Here is a 26,127-nt window from a genome sequence, read left to right on the forward strand (position 1 = left end):
TGTGAGGAAATTTCTTAAGGTTATCAATTTTTTGAAGATTTTCCTTATTTACGGGGAACGAGGGAAATATTTTCATTTTTAAGACTGAAAGAATTCGGTACAGAGAGAGAGAGCTGAAAAAAAGAAAAACACATCATGGTAAAATTAATACCTCCTCAGATTCGCATCAAAGCTAAAAATTGTTTTATATGTTACATCGAATAATATTTAAAATGTTACTTTATGATAAAATTGTATTTCAGCTATTTAGAATATTATTAATATTAATATTAATATTCTTAATATTCTTTAAGATAATTCCCCACGTACTTTAGAATATTCTTTATACTGAGTCTATAGTCTTAACATTCGTTATTAAGTTTAAACCATACATTTGTCAAAATCATTAACACTTTTCATAGTAATAAAAACGCTTTTATTAATCACATACAATTCTCTTTCATTAACATACCTACTATAATTTTAACAACACTCTTAGTAACCACAAGTCTATAATCAAGATTCTATCATCATCAGTGAATATCAGATAAGAGTAGTTTTAATACACTAACTACATTTTTTAAGTAATAACCTAATATAACCTAAATATATTTAACAGTACTATTGCCATTCTTTTGGTTATTAGAATATGTAAATGGACGCAAAGTTCATCTCTGAAACGATAGTTAAAAGTCCGAGGTTGGAGTTATACTGCGGACTTAGCTTGATTCCTATTTATCATTATTTTTATTTCTGTTGTCCTTTTTTTTCTCGTTATCACTGTTTTTCATTGAATGTGAAAAAAATATTATTTTTCAATAGCCGAGTATAAAAAAGTATGAAGTGCATTTTTGATGAAATGAGTTAACTGTGTAATTTAGATAACTTTCTATGAAAATTTATAGTAAATAAGTTCAAAATGTAAAAAAATTTCAAACTTTTCTCCTGAAATGACATAAATGTATTTAGTTCATTTTTGTACTAAACCATTATATATGATATTTTCATTATTAACCTTTCTAACATAATTCTTAACATAACTTTTTCTTTAGCTTCATACTCTTTCTATCATTTTACTATTGTACCTATTTATCATAAAATGGCTATCGGTATGTTAAGGATTTTTTAAGGATATTCTTTGGTAGTAGGTGTTAGTTCTAACTACTAATAGTATACGGTAATAAATAAATAATACTAATATACATGAGATAACAATCATACAAACTTTGAATTTTTTGACAGTGATAAAAATAAATTAAGAAAAAATTAACATGCCCCATGGGATTTGATCCCGGACCTCATAACTCAATAGATTTACATATTACCATACCGGTAATCGACGACTGTAAATGTAAGACAATATAAAGGAAAATTTAAGCTGGTTCAAATTTTCGAAATAGTTTTTTTTTATATATATATATACTATATATATTACTTATTATGATACTAACATTTAAAGATTTTAATAAGGTGAGGTGAGAGATAGTGTTTAATGACGCTCTATTTTTACCATAACATACAGATAAGAAATCTTCTACATTGTGTATTTTACTCATTTATAACTAAAAATATAGCAATTCAAAAAATAACAATAAAATCTCGTTATTGACCAGTTAAGATTTGATGAGATCATTCTCCATTTAATAGTATAAAAAATAATGGGTTCACATTTAACTTTTGAAAGTTAACCCTATTATCTATACTAAGGTACAATTATTTCCTACAATAAACTTGATATTAAGAATGATTTATAAAAACTAATTAAATTTTAATCTATACATTATTATGATAAAATCATTATTTAACGAAAAATAGGGTATGGTATACACAATAAAGAGCACTGTACTTATTTTTTTTTAATTTTTCATTAAAATATTTCTAGTATGCTAAAACTTTCAAGTTTAAAATATTTCAACTAAAAAAGTTCACGTAAAATATTTCACATTAAAAATCCTAAAAACACATACACTTGGAAATAAAATTGAATCATTAACATTCCGTTAAACAAAATAGTAATAAAAATAAAATAAACAAAGATTAAACTACTTATTGATAATAAAATTGTTAATGTTAGTAAAAACGATTAAATTTTTTTTCTACTATAAAAACCATATTATAAATAAGCATGTAATATATTAATAATAGGAAAATGAGCCAGAAGAATAATTCTCAAATCGATAACAAATAAACCTTTTAGAATACAAAACATTAATATATAATTTTTTGTAATATTTTTTATTTTTATTATTTATTATAATATACAAAAATTCCTTAAAAACCCAATGACCAAATTAAAAAATACTGTATTAAAATGTAAAGTCTACCCAAAAAGTTATAGATAAAATCTTGGCTTACTTATTCAAAATAAAAAGGCTTTATTTGTAGATTTTAAAGCGATCAAAATTTTTGACCATTACTTCGAAAATTATAAACGTTTTTATTCCTAGATGAGAGGAAAAGCGTGACCGAAAAATGTCTAATGATAAATATTGTCATATCTAGGTTCACCTTTTCGATATTTTAAAATTTTAATAATCGAAATTTTTTTAACATAATTATATTTTTAGAGAAATCGAGTGGCTAGCGTTAAAAGAATTATCGTATAATGGCAATAAAATAATTGCATTATAAAGTTAAAACCTGTATAGACATCCGGCTTAACTACACTCAAAATAAATAGAGAATTGGAAAACCATTTTTTGATTTCTTTTAGCTGCATATATTTCTTAATATATCTGATAATAACTATTTTTGAGGATCATCTCTTATAAATTATAGGCGTGTCAACATCGTTTTTTCAAACAGCAACGTATCTAACTAACTAGATTATTTAATAAATAGTAAAGTAATTAAGAAAATGTCTGATCGCTAACAACTTTTGGGCTATCAAAAGCGTTTCTTATGATAGTGATTTTAATCACTGTCAAATATCATCTATACTTGTCCCATCTATGCCTTGTTTACACTGTGCCTCGACCCCACTGTGCTACCGTTTTTTTAATTAGATTATTTTATGTTTTATATTCTAGTTAAATATGTATGTTGCCATTTGAAAAAATAAAGTTGACATCCCTTTAAATTATTAGGGATGATTCTAAAAATTAATTATTAATTGATAAATTAAGAAATATATGCAAAAAGATATCCAAAATGTTTTTCCCAATAATGTATTTATTTAAAGAGTAATCGAGGGGTTTATGATAAACCGACCACTCTGTAGATTGAAATCTGTTGATGATTAACTTTGCTATCATAACACGCTTCAATGCATTTGTGTATAAAAAATACGAAAAAATAAAGACAAATTTTAATCAAAATATTACTATTTTGTTTTAAATATTTTATTTTTTATCATTAAAGAATCAAATTATTCATGGAAGATAAGTCATAGGAATTATTTTTTGTAATATTATAGTTCACTTAAAAAACTTCAATTTGATATAGGTTTAAGGTCGCACACGTTCTAGAACATAATCAAATATTATACAGAAAAATGTTGGTACGCTTATGTTGCTGCATTCAAACTCTCTTAAAAAAAGTTTATCAAAAGAAAAGTTCTCTAGTATAACCGATAAAAATATCTTTAAAATTAATAACAATTTAAAAATAAAATTATCTGAATTTGCTCTTTCGATGGTTACATAATTTAATGTAATATATCAACATTTTTAGAAAGATATTGTTCCTAAAAAACAAAATTAGAGGATTGTTTTTTTCAACTCTTGAAGGAACTTCTCGTATTTGAAAAAAATTTTCTAACGTATTAATTATCAAATTCGTTTCTGTGAGAGTTGAGAACGTTTATGGAAACAAAAAAATATATATATAATTTACTTTAAATAATTTTAAACAGGTGACTAAAAATTTATGTTATTAATCGTTATTGGGTTTGTTTTTTTGAACTACTGGAATATACACTGTTATAAATGCAAAGTATTAAGTATAAAAAAACAGTAGTGTCAGTGCTCCACATAGTGGTGATCTGATATAGCAGACACTAGTATAGACAAATATTTTATAGTAATAAACATCTCTATCATAAAACGCTTTATCATCGATTCGATATGAATTCAATGTGCTTGAAGAAAACTTGATGAAATTTGTTTGGAGGGAGGGTGTTTTAATAGTTTAAATCGGCCAAATATGTATGTACAATACGCCATGAAAAAATTATCCACAATATATTTTATGATGTTAAAAATGGCTAATTTGATTAAAAACAATTTATTTCTACTTATAATGTAAAGTTAATCTACTTATACTGTAAAATATTGTTGGAATTTTTCTTTTAATCTCTAACTATAATTAATAAATTTTGATTTCATTTATATTAAAAATTGTTGAGATTTTCGTGAGCACTTTCAAAAACTGAATTGCAAAAAAAATGTTTACTTAATTATTCATCATTCAAATACTCTCTTGTATATTTATTGGATTTTTAAAAGTTGATTGAATAATTGATTGAAATTTCAAATTATTCCACCCAATTTTCAAAAAGTTTTGATTAATAAAATGGTAAGCATGAAAATAAAAAAAAAAACAAATGAGTTCACCCATTGGGCTCTATGATCAATGATTGGATCCAGCATTTAAATCTCAGGGTTAAAGTGGTGTTTCGGTCAATTTCTTTAATATTGATCAAAATTAAAAGTGAGTTTCTATTACCGTAAAATAACAGTTTTTAATGATTCATTTATCTATCGTATTTGTTTATTTCACGAAAGAATACAAATTGGCGCGTGCCACTGTCCATAAGGTGCTGTATTACTCACAAGCTGTGCCGTTAACGTCCGCTGGAAAAGACCGAGTTGCGCTGCATGCCACAGAGATCCGGTTGGCCCCCTCTACAGGTATAATCGACGGACAAATCCTGGAGCAGTTTGACACAGTGCGGCGCGGCATTGCACAACCTCCTACCCGACGGTTAGTACCGAGCACAACAAAGACACGGCAGTCGCGTGGAGGAGGAGGTCGATGTTACGCAACCCAACAAACACCACGTCTTCGGTGCCGTTCGCCGACGGGACAGTACAACATACGAGTCGTCGTAACGCAGACGCCATCAAACCTGGATTAAGTTATTACTCGTTGGTATCACAGTGAAATCCTCGAAATTGTGCCGGTAAAGTCGAACGTTCGCCATTTCTCTGCTCAGTTGAAACGTTCTCGATAAGCGTACGACGATTAGTTATTGCGAACTGTGAGTAAATTATCGAGTAACAATACGGCGACCCAACGATGACCGTCGCGTTGACCGCAGCGGCAAGCCGTCGCGGTGGCCATCGACGTTTTCGAGAGATCGCTTCTTTCAGCCGATGACGGCCACTAATTTAAGGACAAGCAGTAGATCAGCGGCATTTGTCATGACCGAGTCAGTTGTCGTGTTGTTGCTGGTCACTTTGCTGTGCACCTCCACTTCGGGTAAGTTCTTATGGTTTGCATGATGTCTTTCGAGTGTTGACAAAAACTGTTATCACTAGAATAAATGATAAAGTTACGTTTTTTAAACGCTATGGTCATAGGGCTTAAACGGAAAAACCCGCTTCGCGTCAAACGTGTACGCGTCGGCCTTGACGGCGGAGGCGGTCGCGGCATACCATTCACCCGACCGTCGACCGACAGTTCTGGCGGCGACGTTGCCGGGTTGGCCACCGAATGTGTAATCCAGTAGTAATGATATTGCAGTATTTTCTCTCGGATTTCACTTTCTCCCCGTCACTCACCATTAACAGAATTTCTGCAATGTAAACACGTTGTCAACACTTTTCTATTGTTGTTATGGACAATAATAACAATATTATTGTAATGTCGCATGTTGTCGTTTGTGCGCTTGTAAAACGACAGAAAAACCTAATCGAGTGTTACATGTGGTCCACGTTGTCTGGATGCGGTAATCGACTTTTACGGCCAATAACCGTGAAAAATGCGGCGGTGATGACAACGGATCATACACCGCAGATTTCCCGCAGAGAACAATAATTTGCAACAACAACAGTGTATCTATAACAATCACATACGTAATAGTGTCATTGTCTCGCCGCGAGCACATACGACGAGCCGTTACGTTATCGTTGTGTGGGCCCCAACAGCCACATGCGCTCGATCTTAAGCGTTTCCTCTGCTGAGAGATAATTGAATTTCATTGCGTATATTTCGCTGCGCTAATTTTCCATCGCAGTTCCCTGGGATATAATGTTAACCCTTTGACATATTGTAATCTAAATGAGTATCTCTACTCATTGTTTTAGATGAAACAAAACCAAACCAAACGATCAAATGAAAAACCGTTCAACCTCCTGTCGATGGCGTCGAAAATAAATGTTATTATTAACGCATAAATGTAAAAATATATATATTAACACTATAGGACGCTATACTATTTTCAATGGAGGGGGGGGGGCGAAACGCTTGAGCAATAACAGTATGTGTTGGTTGTATTAATTTTTCTTTTGTCTAACACCAACGGTGCTATTAATATTAAGAATACCGTGATAATTATAATAAATGATTAATAATAGTAAGCTTGGTGCGAGTGCACTGACAAATGTCACGCCTTGGAAAGTTTTAATTGTACGCTAATTGTATATTTTCACGTTTTAATATTATAACCGGTAAACTTTCTTGTAAATTCATGATAACCAATTTGTGCACAGAAAGTTTGACAATCTGATATTGAGAAACAAATAGATTTACTTAATTGAATTTCCTTTTTTTTGTTTGCGTAAAAATATACTGTTATTTATATTTAAATTATAATATGATATATTTAAATATCATTTGATTAAATACTACTAAATTGTAGCAAACCATTCAGAAATTTCTATTGAATTTACTAAGATAAAAAATTAAGCAGCTCTTCATGATGCATTTGTCTTTTTCATATAGTTTTTTAATTTTTCTAATTAATAATTATATTAAATTCTAATTAATAATTATACAATCATTATACAATCATTCTACAATAATTCGAACAAAAATAAAAGTACCGAAAGTATTAATGATATTTAATTACATAGATTTCGACGATTTTTTCAAGCATCCTCGACTTACATTGTGTCTATCTATTAATTAGATCTAAATGTTAACTATAGAAATGAATATACTATAAAATAGTGTAGTGTGACAGTAAGCTCTTAATCCTTTTTTCTAGTTAACACATAGTTAGATAAATATTTTTTATTGTGTTTATTTATACCTATTGTACATAATTGGTATCAATCAATATTGGACATTTTATGATTTCAACATATTAAATTAATTTTTTTTTTAAATTTAAAACATTAAAATTATTAAGAAAAACTTCTAAAAGTTCAGGTGAAAATATATTGATTGTTAATTATTTCGTTATAACAGTGTTTTTACTGTAAGTACCCAAGACAATTTTTGTAATGAAAAAATCGCATAGTTAGTGCAACATTTTAAAGTTTATAGAAAAAATATATTCATAAAATTTTTATTTATTTGATAAATTACAAACATTAAAACGTTGCACTAGCTAATTATGATGTTTTTCCAATAATGGACAAACATATTATGTTTATGTTTAAAACATTTTCGTATAGATTTATTTATTAATTAATGCAATAATATAAAAGCCATTAAAAAGTATTAGAGATATTTTAGAATTTACCTATTGGAAAATTGTTTTTTTTTTCAATTAGTTCGCTGCTTCGAGTAGCTATTAACATATTTGTGACGCTAACTAATATGCGTATGAGTAATGAGAAACACTTTGATATCAGCAAAATTCTTTGTTATATTAGTTAATGATTGTTACATTTTATAGTAAGAAATTAAATAATGAAAAAACAATAAATACATATTGGAACCAGTTTTTAGATATTTTATAAAATTAAATTAAGAACTTTCTTATTATTTGTATTCTAAACGTGAGAAAAAATGTCGTTTAACAATAATTTAATAACTATGAAATAATTCTGTAACTATCAATTTACTCATCAGATCGTGAACATTTTCAAACGTTTGTTAGCTATTATTGTTGAATTAAGTAAAAGTCACATTAATTATGTACGTTAAATCTAGTTTTCAAGGAGTCCGTGAGAAAAACAGGGTCCTCAAAAAATCAATACTACAACATTTTGGTTAATTGATGTTTACTTAAAATCAAATTTCTTTTCAATTAGTATATAAATAAAAAAATAGAAATACCAAGAACTTAGATAAACCCAACCAAAGCTACTAGGATATCAAAATTACTATGAAACTCCAAACGTGTTTTTAGCTAACTTATTTTATGACTTTTTTAATGAAAACAAAATTTATAAACAAAATAGATTTTTTTAAAACGATATTTTATATTAAAAGTATTAAAAATTACGTGACTAAAATATAAATATAACACATCAAATAAGAACTAACCAACGTATATAAAAAATACTACGTTTATGTAAAGCCAGTCAATTAAGTTTTTTAAAAATATTGGTTTCAGAATTTTTCCCTGGTAAATATTATAGTTTGTAAATGTTGTTTTAGACTTGTTTGGTTAAGCGTTTTAACAGATGATAACAAACAGCGGCAAATGGGGTGATTAATCCTCCATTTTTTAAATTTATAGTTTCCTTATTTAAAAATGACTAGGAAAAATAAAAATTGTTTCGTTAAAGAAGCCCAAATAATACAATAAATATTATCAACTTATTATAAAAGGAATTTAATATCTTACCTATCTATATTGTTAAATAGAAAAACATTTTACGTTATTTGTATTAATTAGATTTAAATAAATATAATTCAATTCACACTTATTCTAACAGATTATAAAACAATTTTAATATTCCTCTGCACAGTATGATGTTTGCAAATTTTAGTCCTATTTTTTCGGGATAAAATATAATATAAATAACGAGTCTTTCTCTAGTTTAAAATTGTTAATGATGCATGTAAATGTTTTGTTATATTCATTACTTTAATTATTAAAATAGTTTTTAATGTGTTATTTCGTTGTTATGATATTAGGTCCTAAACGTGTAAATAATAAGAATGTTTTTAAATATTATTTATAGTGTTTTGTTGGTTAGTTTGCAATTTCATAAGATACTGAACTCAATATATAAGCTTATAAGTTTAACTTTTTTGGGGTACTACAACAATTATCATTAAATTGTAAAGTTTTAATTTATATTCTTTATGCATGTATTGTGAAATAAAAGTATTATTTATTAAAATCTATTTTAAATAATCAATAATTTATACTATGACCATTAAAAATAATTCGAAGATACAATCTTTCAAAATAAAGATTCAAAAAGGACCTTAGAATTAAATGTTAAAACTTATCAACATTTTATGTTGAATATTGATTTGTCATTTATTTGGTAAAAAAATGACTATAGAATTAGATAAAATAATAAATTCAAACGCATATGTTATAATCAGACAATGATATATTATATATTTAAAAATTCTACGTTAGATTAACTATTATTAAGGAAATTATTTTTATAGATTTACATTATAAGTTAAATATATTTATGATCACTTAATTGACGCATCAATTAATTTGAAATAGCTAATATACGATTAGTCACCACTGCTTATCATAGTTGTTGGTTGCTAGGTTTGTGAATCACAGCTGTTCGCTACCAAGTTATTACCAAATAAACAAGTATTATAGTTAGACATCCAGACGCTTATTAAAAACAGAGAAAAGAAAATATTTTCGTTTTTATCACATCAATTAGAATGAAAATAATGTTTTCTCTTAACCGTTTCTTCCGAAATCATTATGATAATTGTTGTTATTGAAATGTAACAGGCGACCGTCACCGTAAACATTTACCATAAATTTACATTAATACAACTGCAGGAAATTGACATACGAAATTATTATTTTTATTATATAGATAAATGTTAGTATAATTTGCTTTCCCGTGAATTATTTTTGTCGGTGAAAACTGCTTTGGAATGCGTCGTACACGGCATAACAACTCCGCCGAACGTTTTCTAAATTCTAATCTAATAACGTGTAATGGCACCGAGTGCACATATTCGGTAGTTTCTCTGTTTGTGCGTCCCACAACGGAATATTATATTAAGTTTCCACTAAAAGCAATAATTTACTATTTCCATACACGCCACACCTCCCGTTATTACACCAGTAACACTAATGATATCATACATAACAAACCGACGGCACTAATACCTGTGCAGCATGTATTCCGACACCCGTTGACGGTCGGCAACGGCTATGAACTCTGCCCGGTGCGTTCAGACTAATTCGCAACGGCGTGAGCTGTTCAGTAAGAAATCTTCTATTGAATATGTATCACAAATAAAAGCGTGTGCCGGTTGCCCGAAAATCGTGTACAATAATACACATGATTTCCCATAGCAAACCATTTTAAAATTAAGAAAAAAATATAAATAAAACGCTCGAGGTGTTCGCACGATATTGACGTATAAACGAAGGCCGAAAGAGCAGACGACTTTCACTTATGGCAGCGGCCGTCAACGAATAAAACCATTGCAAACAAAAATCGAGTGCAGTACGTGTGTTACAATACTATTATAGCCGACCACTAGCAATTATATATCTATTAAATGTAGGTCATCGTTTAGGAATTATGTACAAAGTATTTTTTTTCATCAACATTGGTAATCATATTTGATAAGAATTAAATTTCAGCTGTTCATAATACTTCAAACGAACTTAAGAAAACATTGGAGTAAATGATGCATTTGGGCGATCGATAGATCTGATCGATTTCGGTTACAATTTATAGCCCTGGAAATTATTTTAATATTATTACCTTTACTTATAATAAAAACATGTTCTCGTTCATATTTTAACTCTTAATAGATAAAAACTTTTTAGACATTTTCTGATAACAGACAAATTTTACTTAAAATTAAAACTATTAATAATATTTTTAATTTAGTTTTAATTTTAAGAAATATTAACCACATTTTTATTGAACAAATTTTAATAAAAATAAAAGGCTATCATAGCCGCAATTAAAACAACATTTTTAAGTAGCATAGCTTATTTCCTCATTTTTTATATAATAGTTTTCATAATTTTTTGTGGATGGGTTAAGCGACCATAAACTATTTCTCTAATCATGCTAGCGAGGAAAGTATATTTTGCGAATTAATCGTTCATTTTACTAAAGTTTGTTCATTAATAATAAGCATGTTATTTTACCAATTCATCTTGGATGAATATTGAAAATATTGTTTCTATTCCATTTAGTTTACCACCAGAATAGGGTTCAATGATCGAAATAATGACACGTTCCCTTACACGGAGCAATATAGACGCACATTGTCTATGTAGCCTATTTGCGTGTCTATGCTTTTTGTAAAATAATATTATTATATTTGTTATCAAGTTATTACTAAGTTCTTTAGTTGATCTAATTCATTTAACACAACTTTGAAATTGTTTGAAGAGGTTAGGCGTAGTTCTTGAACTCTGTTACTTATATCGTTGACTCTAAACATTACAATGATGAATTAATTTTTCTTTCGAAAATATTAAATTCAGAGCATTCATTTTTAATTTCGTAAAATCATACTGCTAAATTATAATAGCTGATTTATGAAGTATTCTCTTATTATATTAATATAAATGATTCTTAAATAGGTACAGAACATAAAAATTAATGTCTTTTTGTTATTTTTAATATATTTTATCTGATTTTTGATTTTCGTATAAAAATTGACCATGTAATAGAACTTTAATGTCGAAACAAATATTAGTCAAGTACACTTAATGACCAAAACATGCAAGGCGTGTATAAGTAATTCATGCTATTACTTAAGATTACTTCACCTTATACGATGTAATATGATTTTCGTAGAATTTTTACTTATGTTAAATAAGAAATAGGATTAAATTTTGGGATCAACTTAAACAACTCCAATAAAAAAAAAAAAATGTTAAAAAAAAAACTATTCCCAATTCTTTTAGCTACTTATAATTCTTTATTTATCAGCCAATAATTACTTTTTGGAATCATCCCTTACAACTTAAACGGGTGTCAATTATATTTTTTTAAATGGTAACATACATATTTAATTACCTTATAAAATAGGAAATAATCTAATTAAGAAAATGACTAGTCATGACTTGATAAAAACTTTTGGATTAGTACTTTGGAAGTTATTCCGAAGTACTGGTCATGTTAGATCACAAACCCAACCAGTCATATACTTTATTAGATAATTTTCTATTTTATAAGTTAATTAAATATGTATTATAACATTTAAAAAAATAATGTTGACAACTTTTTAAGTTATAAGGAATGATTATAAAAAGTAATTATTAGCTGATATATTAAGAAATATATCTAACTAAAATAAATCCAAAACTTTTTTTTCAATATTATATTTATTTTGAGAGTAATCGAGTAGTTTATTACAAATCGATCACTCTGTATATAGAAGTTCTATAAAATAAAAAATAATACACAAATATATAAATAACGTAATCTTTATATATAAAAATCTCATGTCACTATGTTTGTTCGCAATGAACATCGAAACTACTGAACCGATTTTGATGAAATTTCATCTGTAATTGGGTCCAACTTAGACAATAGGATAGTTTTATCTTGATTAATAGCCTCAGTTATCTTTTATTGAAAATTATATTCGTAATAGTCAATTGCTATTAATTTCTTATAGATGGCGGTATGAAACTTTATATTTTATTAATTTTCATTATTAAAGTAATGTAAGCGTCCAACAGATGGCGCCTGTCTATATGTGTTTTCTTTCAATAATTGTAACACTTCTCAAAACTATAACATGCGAGTGTAATTGCGATCCATCAGCACAAATATTTTACGAACAATTGATGGATATTGGCAATGGTAGAATAGGACTGCATCTAAATACATAATGCATTAAATTGCCAGATAACTTCTGCACATTAGTCGAGACAAAATCAGAATTGATCGAAAAGGTTTTCCCGGCTACTGAATAATTACTTAAATTACGATTGGCTTAGTGAGAGTGCAATTTTAGCCGCCAAAAATGTTGATGTTAATGAAATTAACTTCCAGATACAGCAGTTCTTATTGGGTGATCTGATGACGTTTAAGTTGATCGATAGTGTTGTTGATGAAGACGAAACTGTAGATTACCCAACAGAAATGTTAAATTCCCTGGATATACCAGGAATGCCACCACACAATCTTTGGATAAAAATTGGATCACCGATTAATCTACTACGTAATTTGAATCCACCCAGACTTTGCATTGGTACACGTTTGGTCATCAAAAGAATCACCGGAAATGTTATTGAAGCAACCATTTTGACAGGGAGATTTGAAGGAAAAGTTGTTCTGTCGCCACGTATCCCAATCATTCCGCTAGATACCACAATATCATTCAAATGACTTCAATTCCCTGTTTGATTAGCATTCGCTATGACCATTAACAAATCTCAAGACTAAACAATGTGCATTTGCGACTTACATTTAGAAAATCTATGTTTCTCCCATGGTCAATTATATGTTGCATGCTCACGTGTTAGTAAACCGTCAAATTTATTCATATTAGCAAAAGACAGGTTAACTAAAACTATTGTGCATCAAATAGCCCTTAATTAAATTTTAGTAGTAACATAATTGTTTGGAAAATCATCCTTTGATACCTCATTGATTCATTTTAATTTATATAAATGTAAGCAATATAAAATTTGGATATTACTTATTAATTTTTTGTTTTTTTGTAATTGAATTTCAGATAAATAATGTATAAAATCAAAAAAAAAATTTCGGGTCATTCTTCATTGCTAAGTGTTAAAAATTGTATTCAATGATAATCTCCGATAACTCAGATTCATAAATTTTATAAATATTTGCATAGTTATGTTACATAATTGAAAATAATATTAATCGTATAATAATTAAGTCACAGCGAAACGTGGTCGGGACAGATAGTATTTATTACAGATGAATAAGTTATTATGTAACCCTAACTTTAAAAATAAATTTTATTCTGTTTTAAAACAACTAGTTGTTCGAAGAGGAGGATATCACTTAATTTGTAACGTTTCAATTTAAATCGAAAAAAAAATTTTCAGTAAGTAAGGAAACAGATCAGTAAATAATAGAAAACTGTTTCCTTTCTTATGGCACACTATTCAGTTCCTAAACTAAACATTTCCAAATTATCTATTTTTCTCAAAAATTGTTTGATTCTTGGCTTTAATGTCTAATAACTCCTAAAAATCGAGATTTAAGAAAGTTTTTCATTTATCATTTAGTATTTGTCATTATAAAGGTTTGAAATTTATAAGAGTTAAATTTTTAAATCTATCTTAAACAAAACAATATAATAAACAGTATAGTTATGGATATACAAATTTATGACATAGTGTGGATATACATACTAAATTAACCATAACTCAACTTCAAATTAAAAAAAAAATATTCTATCCATGGATTTTCTCATTAATTAATGTATAAATGGTATAGCTTGACAAAATTTGGGCCATGGAATGTTTATTAATATATTTTTATTGTTTCTGATAGATTTTTTGACATTGATTCCGAGCATGTCCTTAGTTATCTTCTACTTTCAATATTTTAGCCACATTTTGAATCTTTGTAAAATTACAGATTTATTACATAAAATTATTTTTTTCATTATTATTTAGTTTTATTTAAAGTGATAATTTTTACAATTTTTAAATCATTCCGTTAATTTTTCCTTTGATATGGACTTCTAAGTTGAGTTTTTCAGCATATAAAAAAAAGTTAATTTTAAACTGTTCTTTATATTTTAGTTATTCATGCTTTTTCGGCGAAAGTTTGCATTGAATAATATTAATAAAAAACGTTAGCACAGTGGGGTCCCTGCACAACGTGAACGTAGCATAGTTGAGACAAATATAGACGATATCTAGCAAAGTGTAAAAGTGACATAGTTGGGACAAGTATAGATGAAATCTGACAGTGATTAAAATCACTATCATAAGAAACGCTTCAATGCAAATCTGTAGCAAATGTTTAATTTTAAGAAATTGGTGAATTATTCCAAAAGCGAAATTAATTCCTATTTTGTGTTCAATTTTGATTGCCATTTGCACATAAAAAATAGGTCCTCAAGAAAAATTTCTTTTTTTAATTTACAGTACGTAACATAAGCTTTAATTTAACATATATTAAAAAAAAAACGCATAATATAATTAATACCTTTTCAGCTTTGCATTGTAGCTCAAAAAAATTTAATAGGTAAACAAATTTTTATTATGTATATTTTTTTTATTTAATTTCTTTAACATAAAAAATATAGTTAAATATGGTTGAAAAAAATTGCAGACCTAAGTATTTTTAATTCTATGGTATAACTATATTTGGAAATTTTCGACCATTTCATTCAACATAGTTAAAAAAAACATTAAAAGTCTTTTTTTAACATAAAATTAGATAAAAATATATAAATACTTCACATAAATTATTTTAAAAATAGCCATTTAAACTTCTTTTTTTATTTTCATATTTTTATTTCTAATTAAAGTCTATACATATTTATTCACCCATCATAAGTTTCTTGGTATCTTTCCTTCTATTGAGGTGATATCTTGATCTACTATGTGTATTATGTAAAAATTAGACAATTTTCAATGTTTATATTACTATAATTAATTATATAGTTGAAAATTTCAAAATTTGATTTTATTCTTTTTTTTAATAATAACATTTTATGAAAAAAAAATGATTATTTTACAAATAATCAAATTGAATCTAGAGTATTGATGGTAAAAAATAACTAAAGATATATAACTAAGGGTAATCAGTGTTAAATAACCACCTATCGGAATTAATATAAACATTTCATAAAAATTACAAATTTTGTTGAGCTGTGTAATTGAAGTTCTGTTCATACTTTATGTAACAATTGAAGTTAACTTTGAATGGATCTAAGATAAATTTTATAATGACGGCTTTTTTTTTGCAGCCCAGCGACAAAGGGTAGTTGGAGGTTCATGGAATTCTGGGTCTAGTGAAGATTTTACAGATGATTCGTCTTCTTTCTTTTCTCATTCACCACAGACATTTGTTACAAACTCGGGACCTTTCCGGCAGCAGTTTTTGTTACAAGACCAACCTGAACAACTGCCAGTGTCAACCGTATCTTCTCCATTCAAACAAAGACAGCGTCAAGAAGACCCACAAAGACAACAGAGACTGCAACAATTCGAGAGATTTTTCCCCGAAGAGCAACAACAGTTTCAACAGCAGCAACCTAATACATTTCTTCGTCCATCATCAGTACAACAACCCTCTGTCACTGGATGGCGATGGTCGCCATCATCAGGTAGTGAGGAACTTGCAGAAAATCAGTCAGCCGAACAACCTGGAAGGCAACCTTTAGTTGGGTTTACAGCTCTTGTTAGGCATGACGACCCTTCTTTACCAGCAATTACCACTCGTCGACCAGTGCAATCATGGAGAAATTCAGCTACTTCAACGCTTCCCACTACAATTACTGATTGGAAACCTACAACTTTTAATCCACCAGTAGCACATCGATTTACCACTGCCTCTTCCCAGTCATTTAGATCTGGTAAAATAAACCCGACAGCAACTTCTGTCGAATCATTTCCTCAAAAACCATCTTCGCGTCTTCAACAACCTCCTCGTCATCTCCCTACAACTCCACCTCCAGTGACTACGTTACGTCCCTCACGTGCACGTAATGTGCTAAATCATGTCTCGTCAACTAACAGACCTTCATCAACTACCACTTCAACTACCCGAACTGTCCCGGTGTCTGCAGATGATGACTACGAGTACATTTATGAAGTGGATGAAGATTTGGACAAACAATCTCTTGCTGGTCCAAGCAGTACCACAATTCGTAATATTATTCCCACCACCATTCGTCCAACTACCAAAAAAATTGAACTCCCTAATAAATCACAACCACAAACACCTCAGTCATTGGTTGATAGAAAAAAATTAAATGGTGTACCATCATCCACGGAGAGTCCTCGTAAAACGTCTGTATCAGTACAAGTACAGTCAAGTCGTTCATCGGTATCTTTGGCAGTGCCAAAAACTTCACCGGCAACGACAACTATGAATACTGCCACTGCAGAGAGTATTGTGGATAAATTGGATAGAGTACAATCTGGATTAGCAGATGGTATCCTTTTGAACCAATTATATCCACAACAAAAACAGACTTCCGAAGAAAGCACCATAGTGGTCTCGACTACAACTTCTTTAAATTCTACTGCCATTCCTACTACTATAACTAAAATTACCAACTATACCACAACTACCATTCCTACTACTACCACTGTGAGTTCTACAACCAGTAGTCCTACCACCACTACTTTACCACCTCCTAAAAGTACCACTCGAAAAGAGAATGAAGATGAAGATGAAGACGAAAATGATGATGAAAGTGATGATGACACGCCCAAATTTGTTCGCAAATTTGTACCATCTAAGCAACGAATGACCACAACAAGTACAACAGCTAAACCTGCTAAAAAGAAGAGTCTTCTCGATTCTATCGTGTTCAACGAGGAACCATTATCGGCTGGTCTTTTACCTGCTGGATTTAATGCACGTCCAGCACCATCTTATAGATCAAAAGCTTCAACTACTTCTACTAGTACTACGCCTTCATCAACTACTTCTACAAGTACTACGCCTCTATCAACTACCTCTACAACTAATGCTGATGTAACTAATTCGAATGAGACTGAAGTGAAAAAACCACTCAAGATTAAATTTGTAGATATCGCTGAAGCTTTGCCACCAGGCTTATTACCACCGGATTATAAGCCACCTGCTGATGAGACACCTGAAGAAAATTTAGATAATGGAAACACCACTACGACATCCACTACACCTTCGACGACTACAACAGTTATAGAATCTACAACAAGTGTTGTAAATAATGGTTTAGTATTCCCAGGTGGTGGAACTGGTAATAGAAAACCATTACCACCTCCTAAAAAACATGGTGCGCCAGCTCTAGCAACAGTTGCTATACAAAAAGGATGGCCAGTCAGGTAAATGTATACTATAATATAAAATGATAATAGTAAATTTAAATTTAAATGAATTACAAATTTTTTAATTTGAGTGTTTTATTTTTTTTTTAATTATTATAATTATCTTGGTTAAAAAAAAATAAAATGTCATAGATTAGATTTACTTAGAATAAGCATAATAAACTAACAAAAATAAAACTTAGACAATTGTGAGTTACACCTTGTAATTTATAGAATTTCAGATAATTATTTTATATACATTATTTTCAAAATCCATATTTGCAAATATCAAAAAAAGCTAAAATAACACAATCTCATTTTAGCTTCGATGCGAAGCTGAGAAGGTATTGGTTTTACTAAGATGTGTTTTTTTTTTTTTTTTTTTTTTTTTTGTGTCTGTTACCACTTTTTCTCAGCTCTCACCGAACCGATTTCTTTCAACGATACGTCAAAAGATCACAAATCGTATCTAGTCGAAGACATTACCCTTAAAAATTGAAAAAAATTCCCTCGTTCCCCGTAAAAGGGGGAAACCTCCAAAAAAATTACAAATTTAAAAATCGCTAATTTTCGAAATTTTTTCAATTTTTTTTACTTAAAAGTGCCATAACTTTTTCAAAAATGAACATATCAATATAATTCTTTTTTATATAGATGCATAATATCATTACCTTTCATTTGGTATATTTTTTTCATAAATTTAACCCTTAACCTGCCCACAAGGGGGGATTTAAAATGACAACTTTTTCACAAAAAATTAATTTTTTTAACTTAAATTTTGAAAATGTTCCGGAAGGTCTGACACTTTTATATATATCTTAAATTAAAGCTAATGTAATATACTTTATTATGGTAAAAAAAAATTTCGGACTTTATTTTATCTTCATGGTGAAAACAGACATTAAACTTAATAAAAAAAATACGATTTTTGTAAAAAAATTCTTTTTTATATTTTTAACTTTATAATGCTATAACTTCTCGAAAGATGTATGGATCAATATAATTCTTTTTTTTGTAGATGCATGATGTCTTTACCTATCATTTGGTATATTTTTTTTATAAATCTGACTTTTTACCTGCCTACAGGGGGGGATTCAAAATGACAACTTTTTCACAAAAAATTGACTTTTTCAACTTAAATTTTGAAAGTGTTCCGGAAAGTCTGACACTTTTATATATATCTTAAATTAAAGCTAATGTAATATACTTTATTATGGAAAAAAAAAATTTCGGACTTTATTTTATCTTCATGGTGAAAACAGACATTAAACTTAATAAAAAAAATACGATTTTTGTAAAAAAATTCTTTTTTATATTTTTAACTTTATAATGCTATAACTTCTCGAAAGATGTATGGATCAATATAATTCTTTTTTTTGTAGATGCATGATGTCTTTACCTATCATTTGGTATATTTTTTTTATAAATCTGACTTTTTACCTGCCTACAGGGGGGGATTCAAAATGACAACTTTTTCACAAAAAATTGACTTTTTCAACTTAAATTTTGAAAGTGTTCCGGAAAGTCTGACACTTTTATATATATCTTAAATTAAAGCTAATGTAATATACTTTATCATGGAAAAAAAAAATTTCGGACTTTATTTTATCTTCAAGGTGAAAATGGCTACCAAATGCTATTATTGTGTGAAAATTCTCAATTTTATTTTTTACATTTTTAACATTATAATGCTATAACTTATTGAAAAGTGTATTGATCAATATAATTTTTTTATGGGAAATACTATTTTCTAATAATCTCTTTTTTATTCTACATACTTTGTCTTAATCAGGATATTAATAAGGAACTAGCAGTTTATGAAGCTTTTGGAATAATCCACCAATTTTTTAAAATTAAACACTATCTAAAGATTTGCATCGAAGCGTTTTTTTTTGATAGTGATTTTAATCACTGTCAGATATCATTATACTTGATCCAACTATGCCACGTCACCACTGTGCCGCGACCCCCCTGTGCTGGGTTTTTTTTTTTATCGACAATAATATTTTCAAATACATTGCTTTATTATAATTATTAATATTTAGTTAATATTAAAAATAAATTTGTGTGCTATCTCTATTGTAGAGCAACTACCGAATTTGCGGGTTGGCCTTCTCCGCCGACAACAGAAGAAACTAGCACCAACGCAGGAATTATTACCTCCACTTCTACCGCAGCAACTACAACGACGACCACTACTACCACAACTACAACTACGACACCGCAACCACAAACAACGACACCTGGTGTTTGTGGTAGAGAGGACGCCACAAACGGAAAGACTGGGTGTGAACTGGTCGGTACATTAAAACTAAATTCTGGAGCTCAATGGTCATCAGATTTGTGGGACCATAACGCGTCTGGTTGGAGACGTTTAGCGCGAGATATTGAATCACAGGTATGCGTATCTTTTTCTCCTGAAAAGTATAGTAGTCATAAACTTTTATATATACTATCAACACAAATATTTGAACGTATTAATTATACTGCTATATGTTTTTTTTATTTGTATCCTTGTCACTCAGATTTTAGTATACCGATGTTGTTGAATTATAAATAAAAAATAATATCTAGATAAAATTTAGAAAAATTCCCGTTAACTTTCACAATAGAATAAAATATTTAAAAATAGCTTTTTTTTATAGTTATTAATAAAACTTTTAATTCAGTTATTAATGTTTTTTCCCCAAAAATGCGCAGATAAAAAAAAAAATATTTTTATGACAATAATTATGGATGATTAATTTTTTTTCTACTTAATTTTTGTAAATCTAATAATAAGCTTATGAGAAAGATCGAAACTTAACGACGCGTCGCGACGTGTAATAAATTTCTTCTCTCAAACTAATATTTATGCTTAAGACAAATAAAAAAGTTCTAAAAACTAAGAATAAAAAACTACTAAAATAAAAATCGTACCATTTTTATTTTAAAATTGTTAATTGTTTTTATAATAATTACATTTTACTTTACTTTTTTCAAAAACTATATCTCCTATTTCTCCTATTTCCTAATTACTAGTTTTATGATTTATAAATATAATACTTGAATAAAATACATATAGATTTTAAATTTTGTTTGAAAATCGTATTCAATATTTTGTATTGTAATTTTCACGGAGAAATTATAAAAAAATATAAAATAGTTATATATTTTACATATATTACATCCATGGCGAATGTGTATCAAAAATGTATAGATTTATCAAAAAGAGGAAAGTCAACATTTTTAATTAGATTATTCTGATCTTTGTTAGTTTATTATTATTTCAATCATTAATTTTTATTTCATCCTGAAGTTATTATAATATAAAAAAAGAACATTTAATTATCTTAATACAGTCAATTTAATCAGGGTAACATCACCAATGAATGATCACCATAGAGTTTTTAACTAAAAAATTCTTTAATCAATTTTAATAATATGTTGCCTTTAGTTTTTATATCAAAGAAAATATTTGAGTTATGTCCAACTACAATATTACAATTTTTAATACAATATCGTTAACTGATAATATCTTAATTATTGGAAAATTCCAATTATGAACATTTAATATTAAATTTATATCTTATAATTATAAATATTTTTACATTATTATTTAAGTTATTCTAATAGCAAAGTTTAAAAGTTAAATAGCTTTTAAATGTTTTATCATTGATGAAGTCACCCTGCTAACAGTTTTTAAAAATTTTAGCGATTTCAACTAAACAAGGTCCCCCGATTCACTTCATTCATATTATATATTAAATATATATTAATGATTAAAGTTATATGATTTTTTAATATTGCAGTTAGATAAAGTGTACGCAGCATCGCCTACCTTGAGTCGTTGGTACCGTCGGAATGGAGTGACTGTCGATTCTTTTAGGTATATTCATGCTTAAAACTATAATTAACAGAAAATTATTTAGAGTCATATAAGAACAATATTTAAAAGTGTATTATAAAAGGAAAAGGAAGAAAATCTGAAATGGAAAAATGACTATGAATATATTTAATTTTTTTTGCTCAAATTTTTTTTTTTTTAATTATATCAGCTTTGCTAATTTGAGTCATGTTAGATCGATAGATCTCTTAATACGCTACTATTTTCGTACATTATTATCAATATTTCATATCACATTTCTGTTTTCTTAGCCCTGGTGGCAATAATGAAGATGGCAGCGTATTGGTGGACTATTTTGTTAGACTGGATACGGGTGGTAGAACTGATGTAAGTACAACTGAATTAAGACGTATGTTGAATGAAGCTTTGGAGACTAGTGAAGAAAAAACCGATTCTCTGAAACTAGGAACATATGTTGTTGATCCAGCAAGGACAGACTTTATAGGTGAATTTTATAATTTATAAATAAAATGGTCCTCTATGTTATAATAAATTCTATAACTTTGTTATGATCACTTACCAAAACATAGTAGCCCTTTCTGTATAAGAATGTATACACGTATAATATAAGTAATATTATATTACAAAGTGTACAGAGTGATTGATTAATCATTGAATTTTCATTCTCTTAAAATATTAATAATTGGGAGTAATTTTTTTCTAGTTATGTTTAATAGTACTAATTCCTCGATTTATAAAGATAAAATTAAGTTATTCATTATTAAGTTAAATTTGATTAAATTAAATAAAGACATTAAAAAATAAAGACTATAAATGACGTATGGGTTATATTATTTTGAAATTAAAATTTCATTACTATGAAATGGACGAAGAAGTATTAGCGTCTTGGCTGCCGCTGTGGCTATTGTAGGTGCTCTAGCCATTGGACTATCTGAATTAGCATAAAATATTATTATTTTATATTATCCTTACGCATTATTTTGTTATACTATTTATCCCGTCAAGGTACAAAAACATTTCTGAAATGTTGATTTAAAAGTTTTTTTTCCATAATTGAATAATTTTCTACCTTCATGATCGTTAAAATGTATATTTTTATTAACAAAAAATAAACTTCATAACCCTAAAAAGGATAAGTAATCACACTAAGAAGATGTAAATGTAGAAATCAATACTACTAAAGAAAGCTAAAAAAAGTTTATTTTTGGAAATAATTCTAGTGGTCAATGATTAATCAAACATTCTGTACTTGACTTATTATGTTACCCTTATTGATGTTATTATTTGTCTACTAATTGCAGTGTTACCACCGGGTAGCGGTTTTGGAGGTTCTGTAGGCAATGGAATCAATGAAATTGACGAAGAAGTAGCAGCGTCTTGGCTTCCACAATGGGCGGCCGCTGTGGCTGTTGTAGGTGCTCTAGCCATTGGACTATCTGCATTAGTATACGTCGGAGTAACTTTGGTAGGTACAACGATTTTCAACATTTTTATGTATTCTGTCGTACATTAAACACTTGTAGTTACGTCTGATCACTCTGTCATATTTTTATAGTTGGTACGTCGTAGAAACCGCCGAAACACAGTCAAAAAACAGGTTGATGACGATGGATGGAGACATCCCGGTAATATGAACAGTGGCTATGTTGGTACTGGTAAAACAGCTGGAAGAGCTCCAGCACCACTACCAGCTCCTCAACATCGCCCGCCTCCTTACAACTACGGATATGATGACTTTGACGATGGTGATACTGTAACATTAGATGCCGAAGATCTTTTAGACGATGACGAAACCAACCAACGTGGCTGGGAACCGGTGACGTCACAAAAGAAAGTAAGAATCCTGTATAATATTTACAAATTTAATAATTAACTTATCGATTTTGATGTGAAAAACCTCTTATGTGCGCAATATGGAATTAAAAAGTTATATCACAGAATTAAAAAAAGGACGCTATTTATATATTAAATTACATACATATTTCACTTTTAAAAAATAGAGGAGGTTTTTCACATCAGGTGGCAATAAGATCCCTTTTATATTAAGTAATAAATTAGGTTAGGAATTAAAATATTTATATTAAAAAATAATTTATAAACATTTTTATAAAGTATCGTGGAGGAGGTTACGGTGGAGGAAATGGAGGATACGACAGTTGGAGATCAGTTGTTGCGCCTCCAATGACTGTTGCTCCACCACCACCACCTGCATACGGATACGATGCCGGGCCAAACTCTAGATACTATCGGTCGGATCCTTATCATCACCACCAAGCTCAAAGGTATGATGGTACTAGAAAACCGCCATACCAAACTGCAGCCGATTATGATACAGACTTTTAGTGGTTATGAATAAAAAACCGCTCACACTACCATTTAGACTTAATTTATAATAATATTAATATTCGTTTTTATTATTCTTATATCTATACGTTTTTACATCATAATTATTATTATTGTCAATGATGACTTTCTAAATTTTTTGTACCTACGATTTACACGTCGTAGATATGTATACTATTTTATACTATTTTAATTATTGTAAATAATTAATACACGAATTATGAAAAAAACAAGCCATGTAAACTTATTAAGAAATTTATATTACATTCAATTGTGATACGTTTCAAAATCACTCAGTTTTTTTAGCTTCGGTACGAAGCATAAATGGTTTAAACATATATTTAAAAAACACATTAAATTTAAAAATACATCAACTTTTTTTTTTTTTTATGTTATCTAAAAAGAGCCTATTTTACATAGCGCTGAAAATAATTTCTTGTATAATAATTACCAGTCGTATAAAAAATAATTTTTTTTATATTTAAAATACGTATTCGAAAAATGGTTGACAAGGTATTCAGAATTTTTATTTATATGTTAATTATATGTTTTTGAATACTTGAAAAATGATTCAAATAGTTCGAGAAAATTAAAAAAAATATAGTCTTCTTAATAGAATATAATAAGTTATATGAAATATAAATGTTATAAGCCTGTTTGAATGTTTACCAGTTTTATAAACCAATGGTTATTAAAAAAAAATGGAAAAAAAACTTAACAAAATTTATAATAAATTAAATCTATTTATTATACGACAATTCCACGCTAGGACAATTCAGCAACAAACAGTACCAGACTAAATATTATTATTGAAGGATTATGTTGTTTATAATACAAGAAATAAATAAACTAAAATGTATATGTAGTATAAATACAGAGTGATTTTTTTTATCATACCCACTGAATTATTTACAGACTAAAAATAATTTAAACATTTTTTATTTATTGGTTACTTTTAATTACGTATTATTATTGAATTATTAGCTCTGTAAAACTTCTTTAATCTTTAATCCTTTGCTTTGTAAGGTTCTCATTTTGGTTTTTTTTAATGAGAACACACATTTTGAATTTAATAAAATGTTTGAGCTTTAATTTAATAGTAAATAGAATTTGAATTTTTATTATAACTCAATTCGTTTGTTAGGTATAAAATTTTTAAGTTTCAAATTTTTTAATTAATATACATGTATAATATTTGAAAGATTACAAACACAAATAGCTAATTGGTTTTTTATGACGTCGCTATCACAATCATGGAGTGTTTTTATTATCAATTATGACTATCAATAGATATACTTTCTGTAATGTCATTTGGTGTATTTATAAACTCACAATAATGTGCCTTACTACCATTGCAAATAAATGCTACCTGTATTTGTGTTATCTCGTGTATTATACATGTATATAAATATAAAATCAAAATAAAATTATTTAAAATACATATATTTTAAGAAATCAGAATACTGAAAAAGTATTAAAATACTTTTATTTGAATATTTTACAAGAGTGATAACTATAGTTTAAAGTTATTATTGAAAAATAACTTTAGCCTAAAAAATTTTCTTTTTCCTTGACATAATTCCAACTACTTGGGGTCGGCCACCCTTATCCTAAACTTCCACTTGGCACGATCACCCACATCATCTACGCTCACATCAGCTGTCCTCATATAGTATTCAATTACATCCCTCCATCTCTTTTTTGGTCTTCCTCTACCTCTTCTTCCTGCAACATTCATTTCTGTAACTGTTCTTATCGCTTCCGATTCCTATCTCCTCAAAACATAACTCATAACTCTAGCCTAAAAAATAAAATTATAATAAAAAAACTGAATCATTTTTTTTTGGGATTGTCACACAATAATTTAATAGAAATAAAGTAAAAAAAACTCAAAATTTGCTAATAACGCTGTTTGTATTATTTTTCATTTTTTTAAGTTTAAAACATAGTAAAATAAAAATCATTCAGGGGT

The 26,127-nt window shown here is 28.3% G+C and overlaps 1 protein-coding gene across 1 annotated transcript; it reads left to right on the top strand.

Moving 5' to 3' along the window:
- Positions 1–4,903: 4,903 nt before the first annotated feature.
- LOC126899100 (mucin-5AC-like) lies at positions 4,904–24,411 on the top strand. The gene is made up of 8 exons (XM_050673645.1): positions 4,904–5,400; positions 15,913–17,983; positions 20,051–20,363; positions 21,757–21,833; positions 22,103–22,296; positions 23,114–23,277; positions 23,368–23,646; positions 23,925–24,411. The coding sequence occupies exons 1-8, from the start codon at positions 5,295–5,297 to the stop codon at positions 24,153–24,155; spliced, it is 3,435 nt and encodes a 1,144-aa protein (XP_050529602.1). The 5' UTR covers positions 4,904–5,294; the 3' UTR covers positions 24,156–24,411.
- The last annotated feature ends 1,716 nt before the right edge of the window (positions 24,412–26,127 follow it).

The sequence above is a fragment of the Daktulosphaira vitifoliae genome, unplaced genomic scaffold, assembly GCF_025091365.1.
Source record: "Daktulosphaira vitifoliae isolate Bord-2020 unplaced genomic scaffold, ASM2509136v1 Scaffold_2, whole genome shotgun sequence".
Taxonomy (NCBI): domain Eukaryota; kingdom Metazoa; phylum Arthropoda; class Insecta; order Hemiptera; family Phylloxeridae; genus Daktulosphaira; species Daktulosphaira vitifoliae.

Coding starts and splice junctions, on each gene's coding strand:
- LOC126899100 (XM_050673645.1), top strand. CDS start 5,295: ATGACGGCCACTAATTTAAGGACAAGCAGTAGATCAGCGGCATTTGTC. Junction 17,984..20,050: donor CAAAAAGGATGGCCAGTCAG/GTAAATGTATAC, acceptor TCTCTATTGTAG/AGCAACTACCGAATTTGCGG. Junction 22,297..23,113: donor AGCAAGGACAGACTTTATAG/GTGAATTTTATA, acceptor TACTAATTGCAG/TGTTACCACCGGGTAGCGGT.